This window comes from Sceloporus undulatus, chromosome 2 (assembly GCF_019175285.1).
Source record: "Sceloporus undulatus isolate JIND9_A2432 ecotype Alabama chromosome 2, SceUnd_v1.1, whole genome shotgun sequence".
In the NCBI taxonomy this organism is placed as follows: Eukaryota; Metazoa; Chordata; class Lepidosauria; order Squamata; family Phrynosomatidae; genus Sceloporus; species Sceloporus undulatus.
Genome location: NC_056523.1, coordinates 186,478,425 through 186,503,746, shown reverse-complemented (window position 1 = coordinate 186,503,746; position 25,322 = coordinate 186,478,425). Strand labels below are relative to the sequence as shown.

At 41.0% G+C, this 25,322-nt stretch overlaps 2 protein-coding genes and 1 long non-coding RNA gene across 3 annotated transcripts in view; 2 read left to right on the top strand and 1 right to left on the bottom strand.

The window, feature by feature from the left end:
• The window catches only part of LOC121924182 (lysozyme C, milk isozyme-like), an 18,212-nt gene extending 3,026 nt beyond the window's left edge, over positions 1 to 15,186 (top strand). The window contains exons 2-5 of the mRNA XM_042455366.1: positions 1,250 to 1,382; positions 12,178 to 12,333; positions 12,944 to 13,022; positions 14,784 to 15,186. Of these exons, the coding sequence (XP_042311300.1) occupies positions 1,331 to 1,382; positions 12,178 to 12,333; positions 12,944 to 13,022; positions 14,784 to 14,994 (498 nt within the window). The 5' untranslated portion in view covers positions 1,250 to 1,330 and the 3' untranslated portion in view covers positions 14,995 to 15,186. The remainder of the gene's footprint in view (positions 1 to 1,249; positions 1,383 to 12,177; positions 12,334 to 12,943; positions 13,023 to 14,783) is intronic.
• A 400-nt stretch (positions 15,187 to 15,586) lies between these two features.
• LOC121924183 lies at positions 15,587 to 18,207 on the bottom strand. Its single transcript, XR_006102540.1, has 3 exons — positions 18,085 to 18,207; positions 16,107 to 16,212; positions 15,587 to 15,623 (listed from the first exon to the last, which is right to left on the bottom strand). It is a non-coding gene; the product is annotated as an uncharacterized LOC121924183 (long non-coding RNA).
• A 1,672-nt stretch (positions 18,208 to 19,879) lies between these two features.
• LOC121922259 (lysozyme C, milk isozyme-like) lies at positions 19,880 to 24,951 on the top strand. Its single transcript, XM_042451466.1, has 4 exons — positions 19,880 to 20,015; positions 21,971 to 22,126; positions 23,870 to 23,948; positions 24,882 to 24,951. Exons 1-4 carry the CDS (start codon positions 19,880 to 19,882, stop codon positions 24,949 to 24,951), a joined length of 441 nt encoding a protein of 146 aa, XP_042307400.1.
• The last annotated feature ends 371 nt before the right edge of the window (positions 24,952 to 25,322 follow it).

Here is a 25,322-nt window from a genome sequence, read left to right as displayed (position 1 = left end):
GAAAGAAAGAAAGAAAGAAAGAAAGAAAGAAAGAAAGAAAGAAAGAAAGAATCTCTGAATGCATTTTAGAAGAAGCTTTCAAGTGGCTTCTAGAAGATTGGAAACATTGTTTATTTATGCAAGTGACTTAGCTGACATGTCATTTCCCATGTGTGCATTGTTTTGGAGAAAGTTTTGGACAAAACTTTGCTTAAAAATATTGAACTGCTCTTCTTTATTTCTTTATTATATCATGCCTTTCTCCCACTACAGGGACTCAAGGTGGTGAACAGCAAATTTAAAACAATACAATTTAAAAACAATACAAAAACATTCAAATGTACAAATATAACCTTTAAAAAATGATTAAACAATTTTAAGTTAAAACAGTCATACTTTAAAGTGTAAAATATGTTAGAAACTTGATAGAAATTTTAAAATCCAAACATCTTTTAAAGCCCAACTCTTCTCCATTTGAAAAAGCCTGATGGAACAAAAATGTTTTTATCTGCCACCAAAAGGAGAGCTGGGGTGGGCCCATCCTGGCTGCTCTATGGAGCGAGTTCAAGAGTCTGGGAGCAGCCACCAAGAAGGCACTCTCTCTTGTTCCCAACAAACAAGCCTGAGATGTGGTGGGATAGAGAGAAGGTCCTCTCTTGAAGATCTCAACACTCTAGTGGGTTCATAAAGGGAGATACAATCCTTCAAATAACCTGAACCCAAGCTGTATAGGGTTTTATAGGTCAAAACCAGGACTCTGAAGTGCCCAGAAACAGACTGGCAGCCAATGGAGCTATTGCAACAAGTCAGTTGTTGTGTGCTCCCTACAGCCAGCTCCAGTTAACAACTTGGCTGCAGCTCTTTGGGTCAACTGAAGTTTCTGAGCATTTTTCAAAGGCAGCCCTATGTAGAGCACATTACAGTAATCCATTTATTTATTGTGGTGTAAGAACTCGGACCCCCCCCCCCCCCAATATAATTTCTGCGTCTGGTATAAAAATGTCCTTTCAAGAAATAATGTCCAGGAATACATCTACTTTTTAAACTGAGGCTGAGCCCACACTGCAGAGATAATCCAGGGTGTTCTGCTTTAATGGCCATGGCTGAATGCTAGGAATTCTGGGACTTGTAATTTGTTGTGACACCCAAGCTCTCTGAGAGAGAAGGCTATGTGTCTCATGCAAGAATAGAATAGAATAGAATAGAATAGAATAGTGTGTGTACATAAAGTTTCATTGACTCACCTGTTCTCTTTTCCTTGCCCCTTTAGGCCACACCACAAGAAGTACTGTAACATCTTTGTTCTCGCCTATATTTCTTCTCGATGCAAATATTTCTTCCAAAGGGATAAATGGTTTCACATATTATCCAGGAAGGGAATACAGAATCCATTACACATACAGGTTAATAAATGATGGCCATTACTTCTTGCTCATCTTTTCATGTGTTTTACACCATGTGTTTTACATTTCTTCAGAAACCATATAATTAAAGCAGGCCAAGACTACAATTGTGAGTCTGGGTCTCTTCGCTTGTCTTTTCAAACTGGTTCCTGCTTTTGCTTTTGACTACAATTCCTTATCAGGGTGCCACATACATGTTTGCCAGTCTCCTAAAGAAGGAATATCCTGCTGCTTCCAGTAGTAAGCATATTGGACTGGGATCTGGGTGATCAAGGGTTAAATCCCCTCTGATTTGTGAAATGCATTGGGAGGTTATCTCAGCCTAACCAACTTCACAAGGTTGCTGTTTGGATAAAGTAGAGGGAGGATAGCCATGGATTCTGTTTTGAGATCACTGGAGGAAAAGCAAGATATAAATGAAATAATATTTTCTGACTGATAACATGTCCTTTTTTTAAAATCCTTTCTATTTTTCCTGTCCTCTGTATTTTTGCTTGTGTGTGTTGTTTCCCCTCCTACCCTTTAACAGTTGTGGCATCTGTTGGGTTGTTGGTAGTGCTCAGCTGGGAGGTACTTGTGACTGTGAAGCAGTACAGACCAATACTTAGTGATGGCCTGACTGCGTTCTAGGGGTGAAGAAGGGCTGAACATTTACATGCTTGAAGCCCTTTTTCCTCCCCCGCGGCACCATCTTGATCCGTGCCAGTTTACACAGTGTGCACCACAATGACATCCCTCATTTGCAGGGCCCAAACAGCACTGTGCACAAGGGGCATCATAACACTGCACCTCAGCAGTTATGGCTCCCCTTCTATGCCACAAAAGGAAGCCTCTTTTTGCTCCGTGCTCAGGCCGCGCTGTGTGGCTTCCATGGCCTGCTTCCAGGGCTCAAAGGGGCAGCGTTGAGCGTTATACGCTGGGGTTTGGCTCCAAGATCCCCTGTGGATAAGAAAATATGTGGATGCTCAAGTCCCATTAAATATAATGACATAACAAAATGGTGCCCTTTATAAAAAATGGAAAATTAAGGTTTGATATTTGAAATTTATACTTTTTAAAAAACATTTTCAAACCGTGGATGCTTGAATCCATGTATAAGAAATCAGTGTATATGAAGGGCCGACTGTAGTTCCACCTGTGGAGATATTTTAGTACACTGTGCTATAATAGGATCTCAGCAAGGATATATTAATAGGCTGGTTCTTATCACAGTTGCATTCATAACAAAATAATCCTCCTCAGAAAAGTCTCCCACTCCTTCCAAACTAGCTTTCAGATATGCAGAATGTGATGCTTTGAAGCCATAAGCTGAACAGGTTAGCTTCTTGGCAGATCTGTATCATCTTTCTCAGGCCTTTGATGGTTTACAGCCCATCTGGATATTTATGTAACCAGTAATACTTTGATCTTACATGCACAATTATATATATGGCCTGAATATTATACAGTCGGCTTTTCTTATACACGGATTTTTTTATACACGGTTTGAAAATGTTCAAAAAAAGTATAAATTTCAAATATCAAACCTTGATTTTCCATTTTTTATAAGGGACACCATTTTGCTATGTCATTATATTTAATGGGATTTGAGCATCCACGGATTTTGTTATACATGGAGGATCTTGGAACCAAACCCCAGCGTATAACAAGGGTCCACTGTACTCTGAAAATGCATATGAAGAAGTGAAGTGAAAGCCACAAAAGCTCATGCTAAATTTTAAAAATCTTAAAGGTGCTGCTAGATTCCATCCTCTCCCTTCCCCCATTTCCATTTTATACTGAAACAGATTTACATAGGTATCTACACTGCAGTAATCACACAGGTTGATACCACTTTAAATGCTGTAGCTCTGTCCTAAGGAATCCTAGGATTTGTAGTTTTACAAGGTCGTCATCCTTCTCTGCCAGAGTGCTGGTGTCTCAGAAAACTACAAATCCCATGATAAATGTAGGATGGAGCCATGGCAGTAAAAGTGGTGTTGAATTGCATTATAAAGGAAGGAAACCAAGATCTTTCCTCTTACACATTGTAACCATTTGTCCATGTCACAGATCAGGTGTGAGGAGAAAGACAAAATTCAATAAATTATACTTCTGGAAATAGTCTGAAAAGGGTAAGTAGTCCTAGGTAAAATCACCAATTTAAGTATGGCCATCCTGCCAGACCAAGTTAAAATCCATTTTCCTCTTCCTTTGGTTTTTTGTTTAATTTTGTACAAGTGGGGTCCTTAATTCCAATAAATAAATTAATTTTATTATGTTTTTTTAAGGATTATCACTGTCAGGTAGCATATCAAAAAATGGATTAAAGGAATTCTGGTAACATATTGTATGGTGGTTTTCTCTACCATGAAAAGAGGAAGTCTCAAAAAAGTTGAGATAAATTGATTGATAGACCAGACAGCCAGCCATAGCCTTAGATGATACTCAGGATGTTAGGTATCTCTGTTCTTGGGTTCAAGACAGATTCAAAAAATACAAATAAAGCAATGGTTCTCAGCCATAGAGGCTCCAGATGTTGGATGGTTGAATTTTATCTCCCAAGATCTCTGATCCTTGGCTATTTTGGCTCAGGTTTTAGGAGGCGAAGTCTATCAGCCTCTGGACATCACCTGCCATCTCCCTCAGTTAAGAAGTACTGATCTAAAGGCAAGAAAAGGTTTATGGTTGTGTTTTTATTAGATTATGATTTAACAGATACATAGTGATGTAAATACTAAGTAGATTAATTCAACTGTGAATTTGACCTCCCTAAAGCAACACTGCTTCTGTCTTTCCGAAATCTGTTCTCCACTGGAATTAAAATCACATGCAGATAAAAATTAAACGCCTCATTTAAAAGAAGTCAAACATGAAAAATGAGTATTTCTTTCTCATTTCTTTTCTTCTTCTTTTTTTTAATTTTAATGAGAACAAATTACAAGTCATCCCACTTGCATGTCCTGTGGGAGGCAATGAAAGTAGATTTCTCAGGAAATAACACAATATTCTTATATTTAAAAAGATGAAGGCACCTGCAATCAATGTCTGGAAAAAGAAAGAACAAGTAGCCCATCATTAATGCTCTGAAGTACACAATGGTTGCCAATCCTCCCTTTTATTGTAAGAGATCCCGCCCACCCCGAAATACATCTTGGAAAACCAGATACCTTTGTGTCTCTTAAACACACTGGCTAGCATTCTGTTAGTGATTCTTGTAGCGTTAGAGTATGCCCTATTTTTGGTCATTGTGGAAGAAGAAATTCAATACCTGCCTCATGCGATGACCCCAAGTACCACAAGACTCAAGCCAGTGGGCTCCCCAATGGAGAGCAAGAGGTGGTAGAAAAATGTGTGGCTACATTCTTATAGCTGAATATACAACAGCAAATGCATCTTCCAGGATCTCCTAGGTGTCAGAAGCTGATGGGTATCCTACTATTGGGACACAGACAGAGAATCCTCTGCTGCCCTGAACTAGCCACTAAATTGTTGGATGGGGGGGGGGGGAGAAAGGGATTTTGTAGGTTGTGGGGGATAAGAAGGGAGAGGGGGCATATTTCCACTTAGGCAGAGGTTTATGGTCTGTTCCAATGCAGGCCCTCACTGACCGTGACAGTCAGAACTAGAAACTAGGTATTTCTCAAAAATATTAATGTTTCCCCTGCTGCAAAATCCAAAGTCTCCCAATCGAAACCTGTATTTTCCCCCTGAAACACTGTATTTAGCATCTTGTTAGGGAGCTAGATCATGATGAACCTTCTCAGGATTATGTAAGATTGAACTGCACCATTGCGCAATGTTCATATTCTCAGGAGGGGCGCACAGACATAGCCACATCTCTGGGCTTACAGTGCAAGTGAAACCACCATAGTGCCACAGATCGCATTGCACAACAGTGGGTCCCATTGCATATTGGGGTCTCTCACACAGTGTCTCATTATGCAGCAGGGTCTCCCATTGTGCAAAGGGACACCACACAAGTTTTCCTAATATGTATTATTGCAGTTCATTAGAAGGGCTGTGCGACATGTCAGAGACATCGTTCTGCATGCCCCTTCAGGTCACCTGTCAACTCATGGTGACCCCATGAATTTCACAGAATTTTTTTAAGGCAAGGAATCCTCAGAGATGGTTTTTCAATTCCTTCCTCTAAATGCAGCCTACAGCACCTAGCAGTAGCTACAGCACCAATCTGTTACTCAAAATACCATGGTCCCAAGAGGGAGATACTTTTGAACTTTTGTTTACTTGCAAACATAGATATTACGCACACAATTGTTTCTTGGAGATGGTAAACTGAGTTTGCTTGGTCAGCTGTGGATTCCTGTAGTGCAGGGGTAGGCAATCTTTTTGAGCCGGGGCAAGGTTGCTATCCCTCAGACAACTGGGGGGCTGAAGCAGCGGGGGAGCTTCCACCCCCCGGGGTCGGGGCCGCGTGCTGTGGGTGGAGCTTCCACCCTCTGGGGGCGTGGCCACATGCCGGCGGCGGAGCTTCCACCTTCTGGGAACGGGGCTTTCTCTGCTCCCTTTCCCGACCTCCAGCTGTCTGAGAGACAGCTAGAAGTGGGAGGAGGGGAATTGGGAGAGGGGTGACAGGTGCGCGCCTGCTCCTCCTGCCCTTCCTTGGCCCCCAGCTGCCTCTTAGAGAACCAGTAAGGGCCCATGAGGGGCAGGAGCAACAGGGGCGCGGCCCCTGCTCCTGTCCTCGGGGCTTTGCCAGGCCTGAGGTGTCCTCTGAAGGACACCTCAGGGCTGCCAAAGCCCCGCGGGGAGGAGGAGGCGTGTGCCTGCCCTCTCTTCCTTGGCCCCTTCCTTCGGCCGAACGGGCTCCAAGGGGCCCTTTTGGCCGGAGGGGATGGCCGAAACCACTCTCATTGTCAAAGCAGACCTTTTAGCATTAAAAGCACTGAAAATACACAGAAATGCACTTTGGAAAGTCACACTGTCTCACCTGCAGAAAGAGTGCATGTCCCACAAACTGACATATCATCATCATCATCATCATCATCATCATCATCATCATCATCATCATCACCACTCTCATTGTCAAAGCAGACCTTTTAGCATTGAAAGCACTGAAAATACACAGAAATGCACTTTGGAAAGTCACATTGTCTCACCTGCAGAAAGAGTGCATGTCTTCTTCTTCCTCCTCCTCCTCCTCCTGCTCCTTCCTTCCTCCTTCTTCCTCCTCTTCTTCCTCCTTCCTCCTCCCTCCTTCCCTCCCTCCCTCCTCCTCCTGCTCCTTCCTTCCTCCCTCCTCCTCCTCCTCCTCTTCCCCTGCAGACCCCCGCCTCCTTCTCCCCAGGCCTGCGGCTGTGGAGTAATCGCGGGCTTGGGGAGAGGGACGAGGGGGACCCCCAACTCCTTCTCCCCAGGCCCGTGGCCCCACTGCCTCTCCCCGCCCTGTGGGAGGGCCAAGGCTTTCCCACAGGGCAGGGGGAAGGAGGACACCCCAGCGTTTTCCCCGCCCCTCTGGGAGGGCAGAGGCCGGCCCAGAGGGGCAGGGGAAGGGGAGCGCCACTGGCCCCAGCGCTTTCCCCGCCGCTCTGGGAGGGCAGAGGCTGGCCCAGAAGGGTGGGGAAGGAGCGCGCCAGCGGCGGCAATCAGCAGCAGGGCCAGCCTAGGGCCACTCCTATGGTGCCTATGGGCTGGATCAGGCCCGCGGGCCATAGGTTGCCAACGCCTGCTGTAGTGGCAGGAATTTGGTTTAGAGGATCCTTGGAGTACCTTCCAAGCCTACGCTTCTGTGATCCTGTAAATTCTGTACTGAGGAAGACTTTTGGCAACTAAGAATCAACTCTTTTATGCCGGAGCCATGCTGCATTACTGATTATTTTTGCTATCTTTTTTGTTGTATGTTATGGCACTGTGATTTTCAGCAGATTTAATTTGCCCTGAATAATGTATAAAAGGAGAAGAATAGAAGTCTCTGTATAAACAATACCTAGGTGCTACCTAGGGCTAGAAAGAAAATCCTCAGTTATTCATTTCCCAAGGGTTTCTTTTAAACAGCGTTCCAGACAATCTTCTGCGAAGAATAAATGAGAAGAGAAACCTTTGAGGTTGGTATCCATATCTACAAAGTACTTGTATTGTAGGCATACATCTTGACATTCAATTGGCGCCCTCCTGAGAACCTTTTATCCTACTGCTTCCAAGCCAGCACAAAGCTAGATATATGGCTGCCTCAAGTTTTATGAGATCTCCAGATTCCCACAAAATCTCAAATCATGCAGGAACCACCAAATTCACATAAATATCATAATGGCTGCCCATCACCATGAGATCAGGAGTTCCCTGTTGCACATGCTGTGAGTGCACTCCTCAGAGGCAGCAGCAGAGAGGAGGAAGTGTGAACCCAGTCATACTCACAACACACAGCCCCACCTGCAGCATTTGCTATGTAATTTGAGACCGTGTTGTTGCATATTGAATGGCCAGGGATCAATCTGTTGTGAGGGGAGGAGAGTCCCATGATCAAGGATAACTTTCTTTCCACACAGATTCAGGATCGACCCGCAGTCCATGTGCACTAAGGGTGGTCTTGGTGGGAGCTAATGTCTCAGTTCTCCCTCCTGCTTATAGCTGGTTCATGCTCTTCTTCTGCCCACATGGAATATTTCTCCATTGACAGTTTCCCCAAGAACATTTCGGGACTTTGAAAAACAGGGGAGAATTCTGCATCAAGGATAAAATTGTGCTAATTATTTGCTCTAGCATGAGAGGGTGATGTTGGAGTATTAGCACCAATGCTTAATTTGTAGATCTGTGTTTCTTTCCTTGAGAAGGGGGGTGCCTTCTATGGAGGAACACTGATCTATATCTCTATGGTCTTTTGGTCAGTGTTGCTTCTGAAGAGGTCACTTCCCATACCCCTCCCTTTTCTGGGAGTCAGTAAAGTTTATGGCCCTTTGTTCTCTGTCCTCTCCCTCTCTCTGCTCTCACCAAGCATGGACGCAAAACCAGGCTGTATCACTTAAGGATGTTTTTCTTCTTATCACACACATGAGAGTCAGCTCTAGGGACTCTTCTACGAAGAATAGTTTTCTCGACTGATTAGTTCTTTTTGTAGAGCCTAGATGTAGCAATAAAATAAGGGGCTATACAGAACGCCCCATTACTGGCCAAATTAGAACTGAGCAACGTCATGCCATGGCCCTGATCCAGCCTCTGGAGGGTGCAAAAAGGAGAAGCAAAAAGCAGCTCCTTTTTGCTTCCTCCAAGGGGCTCCATAGCCACAGCAGTGCGGCTTTATGATGCCTCTTTGGTGCTGCATCATTTGGATGCAGCACGGAAGTGCGTCATGATGTCACACACTGTGTGTACCAGTGCTCACCAAAATAGCACCCTGGGGGTGGGCTTAGGGCATCCAGCATGAGGACACTAAGCCCTGACTCCGCCCACAGGCTGGCACTTTCTGCCGGTCTGTATAGGGCCTAAGTTTCTTTTTACCTATCAATGTATTCTGTTTATTTGCCAGAAGCTCAGATCTAGTTGTTTTTACCAAATACCTGTGGAGTAAATTGTGTTGATGCTGCTGCTGCTAAACTAATTTAACCACAAATAACCAAAACCGTAATAATTTTATGACAGGTGAAATAGCTGTTTGTCCTCAACAACTATGCTGAGTGTGGATATCACTCACACAACTTTCTCAGAGTATTTTACCCTTTGAAAAGGCATTTGGAACCCAGTGCTCATTTGGATGTCCCAGATTTCTGTAGATACATGTGTGGATGTAGCTATGTTGGGGGAGGGATAAATGAATACCACCGAAGAAGAATTCTGCTTCCCCTGAAAGCTGACATCCTGTATCAGGAGATATAGTTCCAGAGATACCTCTATAGCACTGTCTCCTGGCGCTACCTCCCAAAACCATCCTTTTCAGCAGTTCATCCCTCCCCAACAGAGCTACGTCTGTGCTTATTGAGGGAAAGATGAGTGAAGATGCATGCAGCTGTCTTTCTGTAGCTCACCTGCAGATGTCTGTTGCAGCACATTCCACCTGCTGAAAGAAAGTGTTGGTGTAATATACCTTAAACAACAGAAAAATGTTTTTATTGACTGACTTATAACTCATAGCCAACATTCTATATTAGTGGATCAGGAGACTGGTTACATGTCAGATGACAATTGACAGTTGAGAATTGACAACTGGAACGTTCGGTTGGTTGTGAGCTATTATTGGAGCAGCAGATTATTGCTGTCAGCTACTGTGTTTTAGTTTGTAGTGATGAAACAGACATTGAAGTTGATTGAAAGTCAGAGAGGAGTGTGTATTTATGTATGCTGTATTATATTGTACCTATTGTAACTGAAGATAAAAACCTCCAGGTCTTTGGATGAATCAACTGTCTGTGATTGTTTCTTTTAAGTGTGAAAAATGGTCAGTGCAGTGCCAATACCAATAGCTTGTTTTTATACTCTGTACATTGATTTGGCTGTAGCTGGGTGATTTTTACCCACACTGCACCAGGAGTTGGCCTCACCGAAACTTAATATACTGGCCGACAGAAAGCTGGTCAGGCAGGCTTGGGGGTGACCTTTGGTCACTGAATGTGTGATAACTGTAAAAGAAAATTGTGATAGAAGTAAATTATGACTATGTAACTATGGGATGTGGTGGTTAAGACACCAATTCTGATGATCGAAAGATCTGAAGATTGGCAGTTTGAGGCCCAAGTGCTGCGTGATGGGGTGAGCGCCTCTCACTAGTCCCAGCTTCTGCCAACCATGCAAATGCAAGTAGAAGGTAACAGCGTTCGGTACAGTCATGCTGGCCACATGACTAGTAGAGCAAACAATGCTGGCTCTTTGGCTTAGAAACGGAGGTGAGCACTTCCCCCTACAGTCGGTTATGACTAGATAGTCATCTGCCTTTACCTTTTTATGACTATATAATTAGCTTACTTGCTAATTAGCTTACTTGCTGTTCACCGCTATGATCTTTGGAATAGCGGTATATAAATAAAACAAATTATTATTATTATTATTATTATTATTACTAAACAGGAGGCCAAATGATATTTTCCTTGATTCTCCACATTTCTAGCATTGCAGAGAGTGAGAAAGTGAAGAATGGTCACACCTATGACTTTTATATTTCCTATGTTCACATTCCCTTGGTGAATTTGCCTGCCCCCTTTTCCTGGATATCTAAGCTGTGTTTTTAAATGTTCAACTGATATTTTACATTACAGGTTGAGTTTCCCTTATCCAAAATGCTTTGGACCAGAAGTGTTTTGTATTTTGGAGTTTTTCAGATTTTTGAATATTTGCAAATACATAATAAGATATGTTGGAGGTGAGATCTAAGGAGATTATTACAATGATGCCCCATCCCTGTCCTATCGTTCCTGTGCGATCATGGGAAGGACTTTCAGATGATGTCGTTCTTATCCATACATATCTTGTTTGGAAGTCCAAGTGACAGTGATCACATGAAAGACTTTCATATGAAGTCACGCTGATCCTGTCATTGTCCCATCATTGAAGTGGCATTACCTGGCATTTTGCATTAACAGAAGTTTGTGTTAATGCAATGCCACTTCAGTGACAGAATAATGACAGGATCAGTGTTACGTTATGAAAGGCTTTTGCATGATCACTGTCACTTGTGAAAGTGCCAGCCATTTGCTATCACAGTTTGTCAGTTCTTAAGATCTCACTGGTGACTTAAAAATAACACTTGCTAAGAGAATGGTCACTGGGCAATCTTCTTACAACCTGGAGTAGGACACCCAGGGACACAGAAACCCTTGGCACTCTGCAGGCACCACTTCCCAGAGAATGAAAATTGTTAATCTTGTCTTTTTCTACCTTTTCATTGTAACAAATAAGTCCAAAATATATGATGTTTGCGACCTCTATTACACACTGAAATTTCTAGGGATGGACCCTTATAGAAGAATCTACGCAGAACAATGTGAGTACCATCTATTAAGTACAAAATTTCTGCCCATGATTAGGATGAACTTAATTCAGTTTGGTTGGGCATGTGGTTTCTCTACTCTTTATTGAACAAAGTGATATTCAGTATATTTATCTTTTCTTGTTTAGTTTTTTTTAAAGTTATAATATTTCACTGATGTTGGTGACCACTCTCAAATAATATGGGAAAAAACATTTTTAAAAAAGGGAATTCTGTATTTATCGGACTAGAAAGATTCAAAGAAAGCAATGAGAAATCTGAAATACATTAGAAACTCCAAAGATGTTTGGAGAGTTATTAGCTGTTTGTATATACTGTGTGCTATTTTTACAATGGTGGAAAAAGAAAGATTCAATTTTAGACTTATGAATGTTCTTAAAGACTATGGATGGTTAAAATAAGCATTTTGATTGTATTTAAACTGAAACTGATGTTGATATTTGAGTACATTTTTTTTTAATCCTATTTCAATGTTTTAGAAATGATTTTAGGAAATATAGGCTAAGTCTCCCTTATGCTTGGGACAAAAAGTATTTTGGATATCAGACTTTTTCAGATCTTGGAATGCCTGTATTTGCATATATATGCATATATGAGATACCTTGGAGATTTGAGCCAAGTCTAAACACAAAATTCATTTATGTTTCATATACACCTTACAAACATAGCTTGAAGGTAACTGAATTTAATATTTTCAATTGTTTTGTGAATGAAACAAAGTTTGTGTGCACTGAACCAACAGAAAACAAAGATGTCACTATCTCAGCCACCCATGAAAAAAAGTTTTTGTTTTTGGAATATTTTGGATTTTGGGATTTTAAGACTCAACCTGTCAAGCTATGATGTGTATCTGATTGTCACTCTCTACTTCTCTGGTAGATGTCTGTGCAGCTGATTATTCAAGTAATCTTGACACATTTTACTATGAGAATACAAAAGGCATTCCACGCTATGGGATATTCCAGCTGAGTGGCCTTGAATGGTGTGATAATGGGAGACATAAATCTCCAAACAGATGCAACATATCCTGCGATAGTGAGTGGTTTACTTTTGTCTTTGCCTTTGGAAGCTGAAAAGGAGAATAATTAACAATTATCAAATCAGAAAGCCATTAAATTGTATGCCAAGTAAGTCACTGATCCTAATTCCAGATATGAGAGATTTGAATATACTCTCCCCGTGGTAACTGAAAGCCACGATTGGACTGGAGTAAGTGAAATTATAAAAATAGATATAAAATAAATAATGCAATAAAAATAGATGGACTTTATAATCATGTTATGACTATAGATACTTCTTGATATTTGAAGTATTATTATGTTTAGTTTACTCATAAATATTTTTATATAGTTTATATTATCTGGTGATCATAATGTAGTGCATATTAACAGAAAAACCCAAGAGAAGGAAGAAGAAAGGAAAGGATATAATATTGGTGGGTTTTTTAACTCATTGAATTATAATATACTGCTTTGAATTTTTGTATATAATCTGTTTTTCTTTTACTGTTTTGTTTTAAAGATTTTATAAATCAATAAAGAATATATTTTTAAAAAAGCCACTTTACTCTTTTTCATTGACACTCCTTTCCTTATCTTTCTTTTATATATCCTTGGGATTTGTTCTCTATTAACTTCCTTCACAGTGTTTCTGGATGATGATGTCACAGATGATGCATTGTGCGTTAAGAAAGTTGTCGCAAGCACATTGGACATGAGAGCTTGGTGAGTGGCATCAGCCGCCCTACTTCTAAGAATGAAGGCAAAACAATGACAGAGGTGGGGCAAAAACCGTTATTTAACCAAATCAAATGAAATTGATAAGCTTTGATGTTCAACCCCATTTCTTTGGGGTGAAAAGAGGCATCCCCTCACAGATAATCCTGTGTGTGTATTACATGCCAGTGATGCCATTCTCTTGTGAAAAGATTAAAAGGAAAAATCATGTGAGACAGAGAGAATTAACTTGTTGGATTTTCGATTAAACTTGATTATATTTTACTTTACTTTGTAAATAGCAGAATTGTGGTTATACTGTCTTGGATATAAGGTAACATAACAAAAAACATTTATTTTCTGAAACATTGTAACAAAGCAACTTACAACAAAAATAATTTAAATTTCATTATATTTAAAATGCAGCTATGTCTCTCTCAAGCACAGAAGACCCAATTCCTATTGTGATCCTAGTGTAAATGGAGGCTGTAACTCTCTCCACACACACTGTGGCCAGACCCTGATTGCTGTACCAAAAGGTGACCCACTTGTCTCAAGAGATCGTTTCTGGCAAAATTTGTAGGTGCCAGGGATTCAGCCTGAATTGGTTCCACAGGGTGACAAAGGATTAGGTCCACCTACGCCAAATTCCCCAAATGTGAGAAAGAGGGAGAAAGATTTGAGTGTTAGCTACTTTGAAGCATTATCATGTTTACTCTTAGACATTCCTCAAGCTCAAAGGAAACTGATTGAAACACTATCTACCCTATAGACTCTCAGCTTCCACCAGTTGTTCACCCCTGCCCTAGAGTGATGAAAATCATCAATAGCCCTGGGGAATTCATTGAGGAGACTGCTAAAAGCAATCTTTAGCATACTGTTCTGGTAATACTTTAGCTTTTGTAGCCAATGAATCCATCAGTGACTAGAGACATTTTATTAAGTTGAGCTGATGGCAGCTGCAGTCTTATGTCACTTTTAGCATACTGATGTAAATTTCTCCCTTTATTCTTCCCATCCCTAAACTGAACAGAGAATTATATTACAGTGGGCCCTCGCCTTACGCGGGGATCCATTCTGGATCCCTCCGCGTAAGGTGAATTCCGCCTATGCTCAAGCCCCATTGTAAACAATAGGGCTCGTGCACGGTGGCACGGCAACATGCAGGCCGCAACAGGCACGTGCACCCATTCAATTGAATGGGACACGCCGCCCCTTCCACCCCGCGGCTTGAGCGCGTATGCTCAAGCCGCATAAGGTGCGCCTGCGTATGACGCGGGCGCGCTGTACTCTTTTGTTCCCCTGTAGAAAGCAAGACATTTCAGTGAGGTCTCCCCTCACAAAGAAGCAGAATTAATCCTGATAAATTCCTGAAGAATGAGGGTTATAAAACATTCAGCTGTCTTTTCCTCCATAACTATTCTTACAATTACAATAAAACACCATAAAATTCTGGTGGTGACTGTACAGAGGCATAAAACACTCAGCTATCTGTCCCTTCTATGGGTCTAACAAGGAAGGATGGCCTATTCCTCCCTCTCCCCCTGCCCTCCTGCAGCCCAGTGGTGTAATTCAAATTGCCTTGACTGAAACTGACACAATTAAAATAGCTGAAACACTTTCATCTTTATTATTTAAAAGCAAAAAAGTCATCAATGACTTTTCTTTTTCAGAAATGGAAGATGTTTGCAATATGAAATATAATCTATAATTCTGTTTAATTACATACAATATAATCTTACTATTCCCTCCCCTCTCCTGCCCCTTTAGGCCAGTCTATAAGAAATACTGCACTCGAACTATGGTCAATCGTTATTATCTAAGTTGTCTTTTTGGAAGGCCTGTGCTTTCATCACAAAAAAAGGAAGGAATTCAAGCGAAGATGGCTTCTGGCTGGAGACGTCAGATCCAGGAAAGTCCAGAGCAAAGGAGGCTGGCTCCAAAGTCTTCCAAATGCTTAGACTCTCAGGAAGACTTTTAACATTTTGTTGTTGTTGTTGTTGTTTTGGTACAATCTTTTACAGATCTGTAATCTCCTGCAAGCTTTCTATACATCTAGAGTGAGCAACTAGTGACCCTGTAGATGTTACTGGACTGCAGAACACATCATTCTTTACCATGTCTTCTGCTGACTAAGGATGATGGCAGTTGCAGCCCATCTACATCTGAAAAGCCACACATTGTCTATCCTGCCTCTAAACGTAAACACCAAACAGAAAGGAAGGATTAGAGGAGGGGAGGAGATGTTGTTCTGTGACTGGCCGCTTTAACTTCCAATCTGAAGAGAGTGCTGTGTGACTTACAGTGGCAGGGATTTGAATTCATTGTCTGGTAGGTGAGTCCAGAGGATCCCAAGTGAAAGCTTCACTCTTGTCATGCTGCCCTGTATAAGGGAGTTCCCCGGTGTGCCAGCATCAGTTGGCTTGAGAGCTTCATCCTTTCAGACACAATTCATTCATAATTCATTCACTTAAAATCAATATTTGTACAAATAACTGTCACACAATATATATACCCCACACACCTTCATGCCACCAATCTCTGAAGATGCCAGCCACAGATGCAGGCAAAATGTCAGGAATAAATTCTTCCAGAACACGGACACATAGCCTGAAAAATCCCACAAAAAACTGTCATTTCCATTAATTAATTTATTAACGTCTTTGTTCATTGACTTCGTATAGCATATCTCATCTTCCATTAAGATTCCATAACAATTCAGACTCTATTCACTTCCTTGGTTCAGTGTTTATATGAGCAAGTACTTAATAATCCAAAATGTTAGGTTTAAACTCAGCCTTTTATACAGATATCTTAAATCCAGCTTTACCTTATATCTTTATTTGTCTTCTTTACTACTCTTTACTCTTTACTTCACTTTACTCTTTTCTTGTGTCCTAATACAACAGGCTTATAAATGAACAGAAAGAAAAATGAATTCTGCAAATATTTAGATTTTAAAGGAAATAGGCCATTAGCTCATTATATTTCTCCTTCATTCTTCTCTTTTAATGTGAGTCATACACTTCTGAGCTGTTAAAAGCATTTTTCCCCTCCATTAGGAAATGTTGCTCTTAATAAGTGTTTACTTACAGTTTATTACTTTCAGTTTCTGGCAATTTAAATAGTTTTAGAATTGGTTATCGAAGATAGTTCTTGTCCCAAGGCACTGCTATGTTTCCATTTTTTTCCCCATGAACTTCAAAAGAAAATAAAAAGTTACTTTAAAAAGTTGGCGGTGGCTCTTAAGCTGATTCATGGTTTCAGACACACACAGCGATGGTTCTTGCTTTCAACTTCCTCTGCTTGGTCCACCATCTTTTTGTTTTTCTTTCCCCTTCTCCACCCCGAAGACATTTAGAATAGAAGGGTGAAGTCAGGAACAAGTCTCTGGGAGCCCCTCTGCTCCTTCCACTCCAGGGACAAGATTTAACCCACCATTACATCTCTTGGCTGTGTTTTTTGCCCCATATGGAGGGTATCTCATGGGAGCTTCTCAGGAGATATTCAGTTGAGCTGCCATGGCCAACTGGAAGTCTCAGAAATCCTTGAATTTTTCTTTAATAAAACTGGGAAATATTTGTGGAGTCAAAGGCTTTCATGGCCAGCATCCATAGTTTCTTGTGGGTCTTTCAGGCTATGTGGCCATGTTCTAGCAGAGTTTATTCCTGCCGTTTCACTAGCATCTGTGGCTGGCATCTTCAGAGGCTGGCTTCTCTGAAGATGCCAGCCACAGATGCTGGAGAAAGGTCATGAATAAACTCTGCTAGAACATGGCCACATAGCCCGAAAGACCCACAAGAAACTATGGGAAATGTTTATTTCTTACATGTCTTCTTACTAGGGTCAGTTATCAGTTTTAGGTGTTGCAAAATGAATGGAGTTTGCTAATATCATAGAAACTGTGTGTGTTAAGAATTAAAGAAAGTGAAGTAATAGGGGGATACAGGCATTGGTTTTGGAAGGAGAGGAAGTCAGTCATGTTTAGTAGGTTTTATTAGAGGGTGTGTGTGTGTGTGTGCGCGTGCGCGCGTGCGTGCATGTGTGTTTTATGGTAAGATTGTTGTTTTGTTTTGTTTCTAATTTTTGTATGGTTGTGTGTGTGTGTGTGTGTGTGTGCACATATTATTGTGTTATTTGTGTTCAATAACTTTTTTTTTTTTAAATGCTCTAGACCTACATATCTGAGACACTCTGGAATAGAAAATGGTAGTTGGAAAGCGTGCAAGGGTGACAGGTATGCTTACATAAGGCCTGGCCCAAGTCCTCCTAGGCAAATGAGTTTCATTTTAACTGACCCTGATTTCTGAGGGTGAAAGTGGATATCTTTCTTTATGAGAACAAGCTATGCTTCCTCCCCCGGGGTTTACTGTGGGCTGTGATGAAAGCAGATTGGTGTGGAATGTCATCATATCTGCTTGCTGTTTTTAGAAAGTAAATGGAAATTACTTTGCCAGATAAAGGGGGAAATGGCATTTCTGTATGTACCCTAAATTTTGGAGGAACACCATGGCCTGCTGTCCTCCCACTACATTTAACACAGAAACTGCACCTTGGGGAACTAAAGAAACCTATATCTCAAAACACAAGAAGCTGATGCAGACTAGAGAAAAATATGTGGAGTGTGTGGGGGGGAGTACATGCATGCACACTATATGCCATTTCCAGAAATCCAAATATTGCCTTGAGAATCTCATAAACAGACTCCTCCCTGAAACTCTTAATCAGTGTGCTTCTATGTGCATGAAGAGTCCTAGGATGCATCCACACTACACATTTACAGTACTTTGATACCACTTTAATTGCTATGGATACCTCTTATGAAATCATGGGCTTTGCAATTTGATTAATTCTCTTAGAATTCTCTGACCAGGATCTCTAACGATGATGTTGAGATGAAGTAAACTAGAGGAGGCAAGTTCCTCACCAAATTGCAAACCCCAGGATGCCAAGGAAGGAGCCATGGAAGTTTGGAGTGGTATCCAATGGTTATAACTGTAAAATAACCCATGACCCTTATACCTGAAGCGTTTTGCCCGCAAAGCTCAAATGAAGGCAAAGATCATCTTACCTGTATTTGTTTCTCCCCAAGGAGTTTTACTCAATTCTTCCACCTCTCCCTGATTTTAACTATGTCCTGTCATGGAAGCAATAAAAATCCCTCCTTGATTGGCTTCTACAGCTCCTCCAAAGCCATGGACCTCTCCTTAGGAAGCTAGGAGTGTACAGCAAAGAGAAAGATGTTTTCGTTTCCTCCAAGTAGAAATGATGGCAATAATTCAATTGAAACTGTTTTTGTCTGTAAACAAGACAGTTAACCACTGACTGCCTTCTGTCAGTGCTAACATCTCCTTGCTAGCAGGAAGGAGGGAAGGAACCTTTAGAACAAGATCCTCTGGACAAGGATCCAGGCCACCAATAGCCATAGCATGTCCACTATGAACCCTTAACAATTTGTGCTGACTTGGGTAACAGACAGCTTTCTTGTCTTATGCATCAAAGTCTAATATTCATATTTATTGGGCAAAATATCTGACAGAACACCATTCCATGGCTGTGGAAAGAGTGGTGGTGAATGGCTTCAAATGGTCAATAACTAGGAGTATTCTGGACCAAGGTTTTTCACAAGAAACTCTGCCTTGAGTCCAGAGGGCAGAGCCACAGTAACACACATTGCAATTTCTGCAGGAAATATGGATAACACTTATAATGCACTTTCAGCTGATAGAGCAAGTGGATTTCACACTTCCCATCAATGGTCAATTAATAGGCCAAAATGATAAGCTGAGGGGTGCAAATATTTATTTCATAGCCAGCTGTTTGGCTGGCTGGCTTTATCAACAAAGATTTCTATCAGTGTTGAGTTGTGGAGCTGCCCTGAATCTTGCAGTGCTACCAGACAAGGCTTTCATGCTCCTTCATTCTTAAAAATTGTACTGGAGAGCCAGATGAAGTTGTCTCTCATTTACAAGCTGCAATCCAACCTCCCCTCAGGGTAGCGCAAATATCCACATTCAAACATGCACTAGGCTGAGCCACACTGAAAAACTGGAAGCTTTCCTGCATGCCCATTCCATGTTTCATGGAAAGCAGGCAAGATATGTCCCAGATGCCAGATGCAAAATGATTACAGCAGAGCTGCAATTCCTGGAGGACCCCAGTGGATCACAATGCTAATGTCATCATTTCACATCTGGCTATGGAGAGACATTTCTGTAGTCCTCTCTGCTCCTCATGAAGCATGAAATAGTCATGTAGGGCAGCTTCAAGGGTTTAAAAGATGGGCTGAGCAGCTTTGGACATGGGGAAAACCATAAGAATACCAACTCACACAGCAACCAAAGTATGACAGCTGCATGCACAAGGGAAACTTATATGTGCTAATGTCTCTAACAGGAGGCTATCCATACTCTTCTTATGGTTTTTCTCATGAGAATCTGTTATTGAATTTTAGCTGAACAATAATACTCTTTTGGTTTTAGTGATGGGGATCCTCTGCCAATGGCAACTGGTGGCTTATGTGTCAATGGAGTGGGGAATTCACTCCAGATTTTCTTCCACACTTTAAAGATGATGTTGAAGGTACAGAACCTTATCGTCCAAACAAGTTGATCACCTTGGACAGCTCTTTAAAATTTCAGATAAAAACCCAGGCTGGATTCACTGCCCCACTAACAGATGCCACTGCCCTGGAAATACCTTTACAGAAGCACCAGCTTTAAGCTACTGCAACTGGACAGCCTGTGAGCCCTCTCTGGATGACATAGGGTCACTACTTGTAATGAGAACAGGCAGCTCCTAGTCTAAAAATCACACGCTATAAAAACCCAGGACTCAGGCACAACCCTTTCTAGGAACCTGCCATGATGAAGGCTCTGGATCTTGGCTTTCTCTACCTTCTCCTTGAAGTGAATGAAGCTATAAAATATACAAAATGTGAACTATATGAAGAACTTCTGAAACATGGACTTGATGGTTATAATGGCATTGGCATAGGACACTGTGAGTTCTTTCTATTGGCTATTTGCAGCTTCTTTTCTGTTCTAGTATTCATTTAGACATCTTTTCTTCAGCATTTTTTTCTTGAGTGGAGTTCATTGTCCTATATTTAACTGTTGTTTTTTCAGAAAACTATTTTTGTTGCTATATTGACAATTTATTCATAGGTCATAGAAACATAGAATCATTGAGTTGGAGGGGACCACAGGGGCCATCCAGCCCAACCCCCAGCCATGCAGGAACTCTTAACCATCTCTTCTTCAGGCTAAACAAACCCAGTTCTCTAAGTCTCTCCTCATAAGGTATAGTTTCCAGACCCTTCGCCATTTTGGACACTCCCCTCTGGACTCACTCTGGACATGCTCTCTTGTATAGAGCTTAATTATTTCTTGTTACTGCTGAATTTAAATACTACTTCTTGTTCTTCCACAATGTTACAGAGGGGGTTCCATGACTATTTGCAAGTCTTCCACATTTTGAAAATAGGTCTAATGAACCCATAGATCCAAAATTGGGCGCAGAAATACAAAATGCTTAAGGGAGGACCCAGCAATTTTTAGACACTTTTTGGAATATTTACACTGGGATGGGCAACTATAGAAGGCACAAGAGTCAAATTTTAGCCTCCTACCACAAATGGGTTCATTTGTGGTCTTCCATGAAGATACATGCCATGATCTTCCAAGATCAAATGAGATCTGGTGCCTTTAAGGGTTTTAATACACTCGGGGGGGGGGGGATGGAGAAGCTTCCCCCACTGCAACTGCAGAGGCTACCTTTCTCCTGACAACACCCAAGGATCACCTCACAGTCCCTGAAACAGAGTGAAATTATCATTCCCAGCCAACAGTTTGTGAATGAGATGGTGAATCCACGCAGGGAAATGGCAATATCCTTATCTTGATTTCTTTTCCATCTCTCTGTAACCTCCACTTGCATTATCTTCTCATTCATAACATGTTGTAAGACTTTGTGATGGATTTTTACATGGATATCTATGCACTTTGAAATTCATGTTCCCTAGTGTAATTATGGCTGCCAAAGTTGAAACTGGACTCCTTTACCTTAACTTTGTTTTAGAAGGTGTTGTTTGTCACACGGCCATGTAACAAGCAACCCTTGCTGAAATTCTCTCTTTTATACTATCATTAAAGGTATAGAGCCCTCTCCGGTTTTCACTCTGGAAATCCTATTGTGCATGTTTTTATGTATCTTACCTAATGTACACATTCTGACTAAGGCACATATGTTCTTTAAAACAACAACTGTGCTTATATTAACTGTTTTCATTGTGAAATATGCATTGTTGTGTGCAGTGATTTCCCTGAAATGCACAAATGTTTTCTGTAAATTTATTTCTCTGAGATTTCTCTCCATAAAATGTGAGGATTCACATGAAGAGGTATGTTTCTTCTAACAATACACTTCAAGAGCTGTGAAAATATGGCTTTCATTAAGACTGTGAGTCCAAATTTGCCTGGGATATGAAAGTCTGGAGCTTAAATTGTACTGAAAAGTTCTGACTAGAGAAGGCCCATTACTATGTGTTGATTTCCAATTCAACAATTGATTGAATGGGTCTACTATAGCTGAAAAGCCAGCATGGTTCAAATCCCGGCTCAGCAATGGAAACCTACTTGGGGAAGCCACACTCTCTCAGCCTCAGAAAATGGCAAAGGCAATCCCCATTTGAACAAATCTTGCAATGATAGGTTGACACAAACTGGAAACAACTTGAAGCCACACAACAGCAACTGTTACTGGGACTTACCACCATGATTTCGGCCTGCATATTGAAGTTGTCAGTGTCACGATGCTAAATATTTAAATTTTGACTGGGCCTAAAAGATGAGTAATTTTTAAAAATGCAGCTTTCTGACTTCAAAATCTATGTTTGAGCTGTTAGAAAACAAAACACATTATGCATGTTCAATGTTCAGTTTGTGCTCTCCTTGCAGGGATGTGCTTGGTCTTGTTTGCCACTCAGTATGACACAAGTCACTATGAGTTCACACAGGGTCACCCATATTATGGAGTATTTTACCTCAGTGGCCGAGTATGGTGCACTAATGAGAGGCATCTCTCAATGAACCTATGTAAAATAGACTGTGAAAGTAAGTGACTGCTTTATATATTTGCCTTATGAAATATTGCCAATATTTAAATCATTCCACTGGCTGCCAATTATTTTCCAGGCAAGTTACAAAGTGTTGGTTGATACTTTTAAAGATCTACATAGTTTGGATCCAGATTACCTATGGGATCACTTTCTCCCATATGAGCCACCTAAAACAATCAGGTCCTCAATGAGATAGTTACATCAGTCACTCAAAACAATTGGATAGGACTGCCTCTTCCAGCAGTCCTATCCAGATGATTTTTTTAGTTGAGTTTAAAAATATGAATTGATTTTTAATATGTACTGGATTTATATGCTATTTTAACTGATGTTATGTGTTTTAAAACTATTGTTATGTGCTTTTAAAATTAGTGTTATGTGCCCAATCTGTTTTTGTATTTTAATATATTGCTGTTCCCTGACTCGATCCATAGGGAGCAGCATGTTGTTGTTGTTTAAAATAGACTTAGGAAATTTTTGTTAGTTTCTCTAGTTTTTCTTAGTTTTCACACAAGTTCTTTGGGACATAACATTCTGCTGGGAAGGATTCTGTTCTTTCTAAGCACTCCTAGCATACAGAATTAATCTTTTTCCCATGTCCCTTCTCCCAATATGGCCATATAGTAGCCAGGGCAAGAGCCAACTGAGAAGCATCTAGCTATTTCCCAGTAACCTGGCACACAATGATCAAAGCATCTTCTATGACCTTCTGGTATTACTTCAGAGATCTTGGGGATGACACCAAGCTATCAAAACATAATCAAACACTTCTCAATCACTTCAAACTCTCTCCCAGCCATGATATGGTCAAGTTGAAATGGGCTGGCAGGAGAACAGTGACTCCAATGGTTAGGGTTTGTTGTGCAAGAGAATCAATGAATACCTCTCTCCACAGAGACCATAAAAAGACACAGGCAAATATAAGTGAGACTTATGCCTGTGTATGTCACCAACAGGATGTCAGCCAATTTTTAATTTACTGACAAGGCAATTTGCATTTAAATTAAGGTCAGCAGGAACTGCAGAAGTTTGTTTAGGCGCTGCTTAGTGTTTCCAGGAGACATAGGGTACTAGCCCCCTGGTTGCCATTAAATCTTATTATTATTACAGTGGTACCTCGGGATACGAAATACCCAGGTTACGAAATTTTCGGGATACGAAAAAATCCCATAGGAAAACATTGTTCCGGGTTACGAATGTTTTTTCGGGTTACGAAAAAACTTTTGGTGCTTTTTTCGGCTTTTTCGCACGGAATCGCGGCTTTTCCCCATTAGCGCCTATGGCAATTCGGCTTACGAAGGCTTTTCGGGTTACGAAAGCGGCCGCGGAACGAATTACTTTCGTAACCCGAGGCACCACTGTATTATCATTATTTTTCTCACATTTCCATACTCTTATAAAAATTAGAATTATCATCAAATATATATCATATACATAAAACATTAACCACACACACACACACACACACACACACACACACATCTTCCACGTAACTTCATCTTTCCTGTTGCCATGAAATCTTGAGCCACTGTCAAAATGCCACCCTCGCTAAGAATCCCCTCTATAAGCACAAGACTGAAGGATCTCTAGACCACTGCCAAGACCACCTTGGCTAGTTCAAGAAGGGAACCTCTGGCGGCAATGGGATAGATGATATACTAGCAGCTTCTCCATTCTGACCTACTCAGAAAATTGACTTTTTTTCCTTCATGAATGTCTTTGTTAATTTCCCTCCCAGAGTTTCTAGATGACAACCTCAAAGATGACGTTGAATGTGCTAAGAAAGTTGCTTCCACCAAAGGGGGAATGCTGTCTTGGTAAGTGGCATTTGTAAAAGTGAAAAGTAGAAAGATGCAGTTGAAGATATTGACCAAGGATATTATGAGCTACACCCGAGAGTATTCTGGCTCCAAATTTCTCCCAAATTGGCCCTTACCTTGCAGGTTGGCTCTCTTCCCCCAGCAATGATGGACAACTGTCTTCCCACATAGTCCCCATTTGTTAGCCAGCACTACTGCTGAGGTAAGAACAAGACATCCAGTCAAGCTATTGATGCTGGGCATCTTCATCTGATCTCAGAGTGACTCATGCCCACAGCAGTGGCACTTAGCAATTTGCAGGTACCACAAATGAAAAGGCAGCTGCCACCATTAGTGGAAGAGAAGCCAAAAACCCACAGCAAATGGTATGCTATTTAAAGGCAGTTTAGGGGAAAGAAGCCCCAAACTTATATAAAATAAGAATATAAAAATTATGTTATATTGCTAGCATAATTGTCATCAAGAATTCTTTTGGCATTTATTCTTCCTCTAACTTGACTGTCTACAATCTCAGCTGCAACTGGAAATCCTGCTTAGCACTGCATGTCCTGAAGAACTGAGCTATAATACATAAAAATTATATAATAAACTGGTTGATCTTCATTGTTGGGGTAAGAACCTATGTGTCTACAGCTGGCCCTCCGTTTTTGCAGACTTGAAGTCCGCGTCCCTCACTCCTTCACAGGCAAGAAATTAAGGGGAACATTCAAGCCAATGGGGCTTGAATATAGGGGGATTTCCATTTTCGCAGGGTGTGTGTCTGGAATGGGTCCCCCACAAAAACGGAGGGACAACTGTACTTTGAGAAGAAGAATACTTGGTTTGAAAATATATTTTGTTCTAAATTAGATTGTTTTTTTAAAAGTCTTAACTGCAAAAAATGTTTGCAATGAAAAGTAACCCCTCCTGGTTTTTTTCTGTTCTTTTAAGGAAACCTTTTTCAGATTACTGCAGACATCCAATGCCAGAAATAGTGTACTGGGAGTGTATAACAGAGTGAAATACAGAAATCAGTGTAATGCTACACTTTGACTATTCTACTCAATCAAAATAATGTATGATACTGCTACATCACATTCTGGTTTTTTGTCATTATTCACATCTAGTTGACACTGAATTATGGTTATCCTATGAATGAGAGAGGCCTCCTCTCCCAAGTCCCCATCATCAACCACTCTGCTCAGGTCTTGCCAGCTGCATTATAAAGAAGGCAGACTTGCAACCTGAGGATCTTTTGATATTTGAAATAAGTCTTCTGAATGAATCAATGAAACTTCAATTTTTAGAGAATATTTCTAAAGACTCAAACTTGTTTGGAAACATATATCAACTGAGTCCCTTCATGCAGCAGGGAAATCTATTCCAAAGAAC

What these genes read in the sequence shown, in the direction of transcription:
- LOC121922259 (XM_042451466.1), top strand. Translation starts at nt 19,880, where the DNA reads ATGAAGGCTCTGGATCTTGGCTTTCTCTACCTTCTCCTTGAAGTGAAT. An exon ending in ATGTAAAATAGACTGTGAAA is followed by an intron (nt 22,127 to 23,869) that starts GTAAGTGACTGC and finishes TTTCCCTCCCAG; the next exon opens with AGTTTCTAGATGACAACCTC. An exon ending in AAAGGGGGAATGCTGTCTTG is followed by an intron (nt 23,949 to 24,881) that starts GTAAGTGGCATT and finishes TGTTCTTTTAAG; the next exon opens with GAAACCTTTTTCAGATTACT.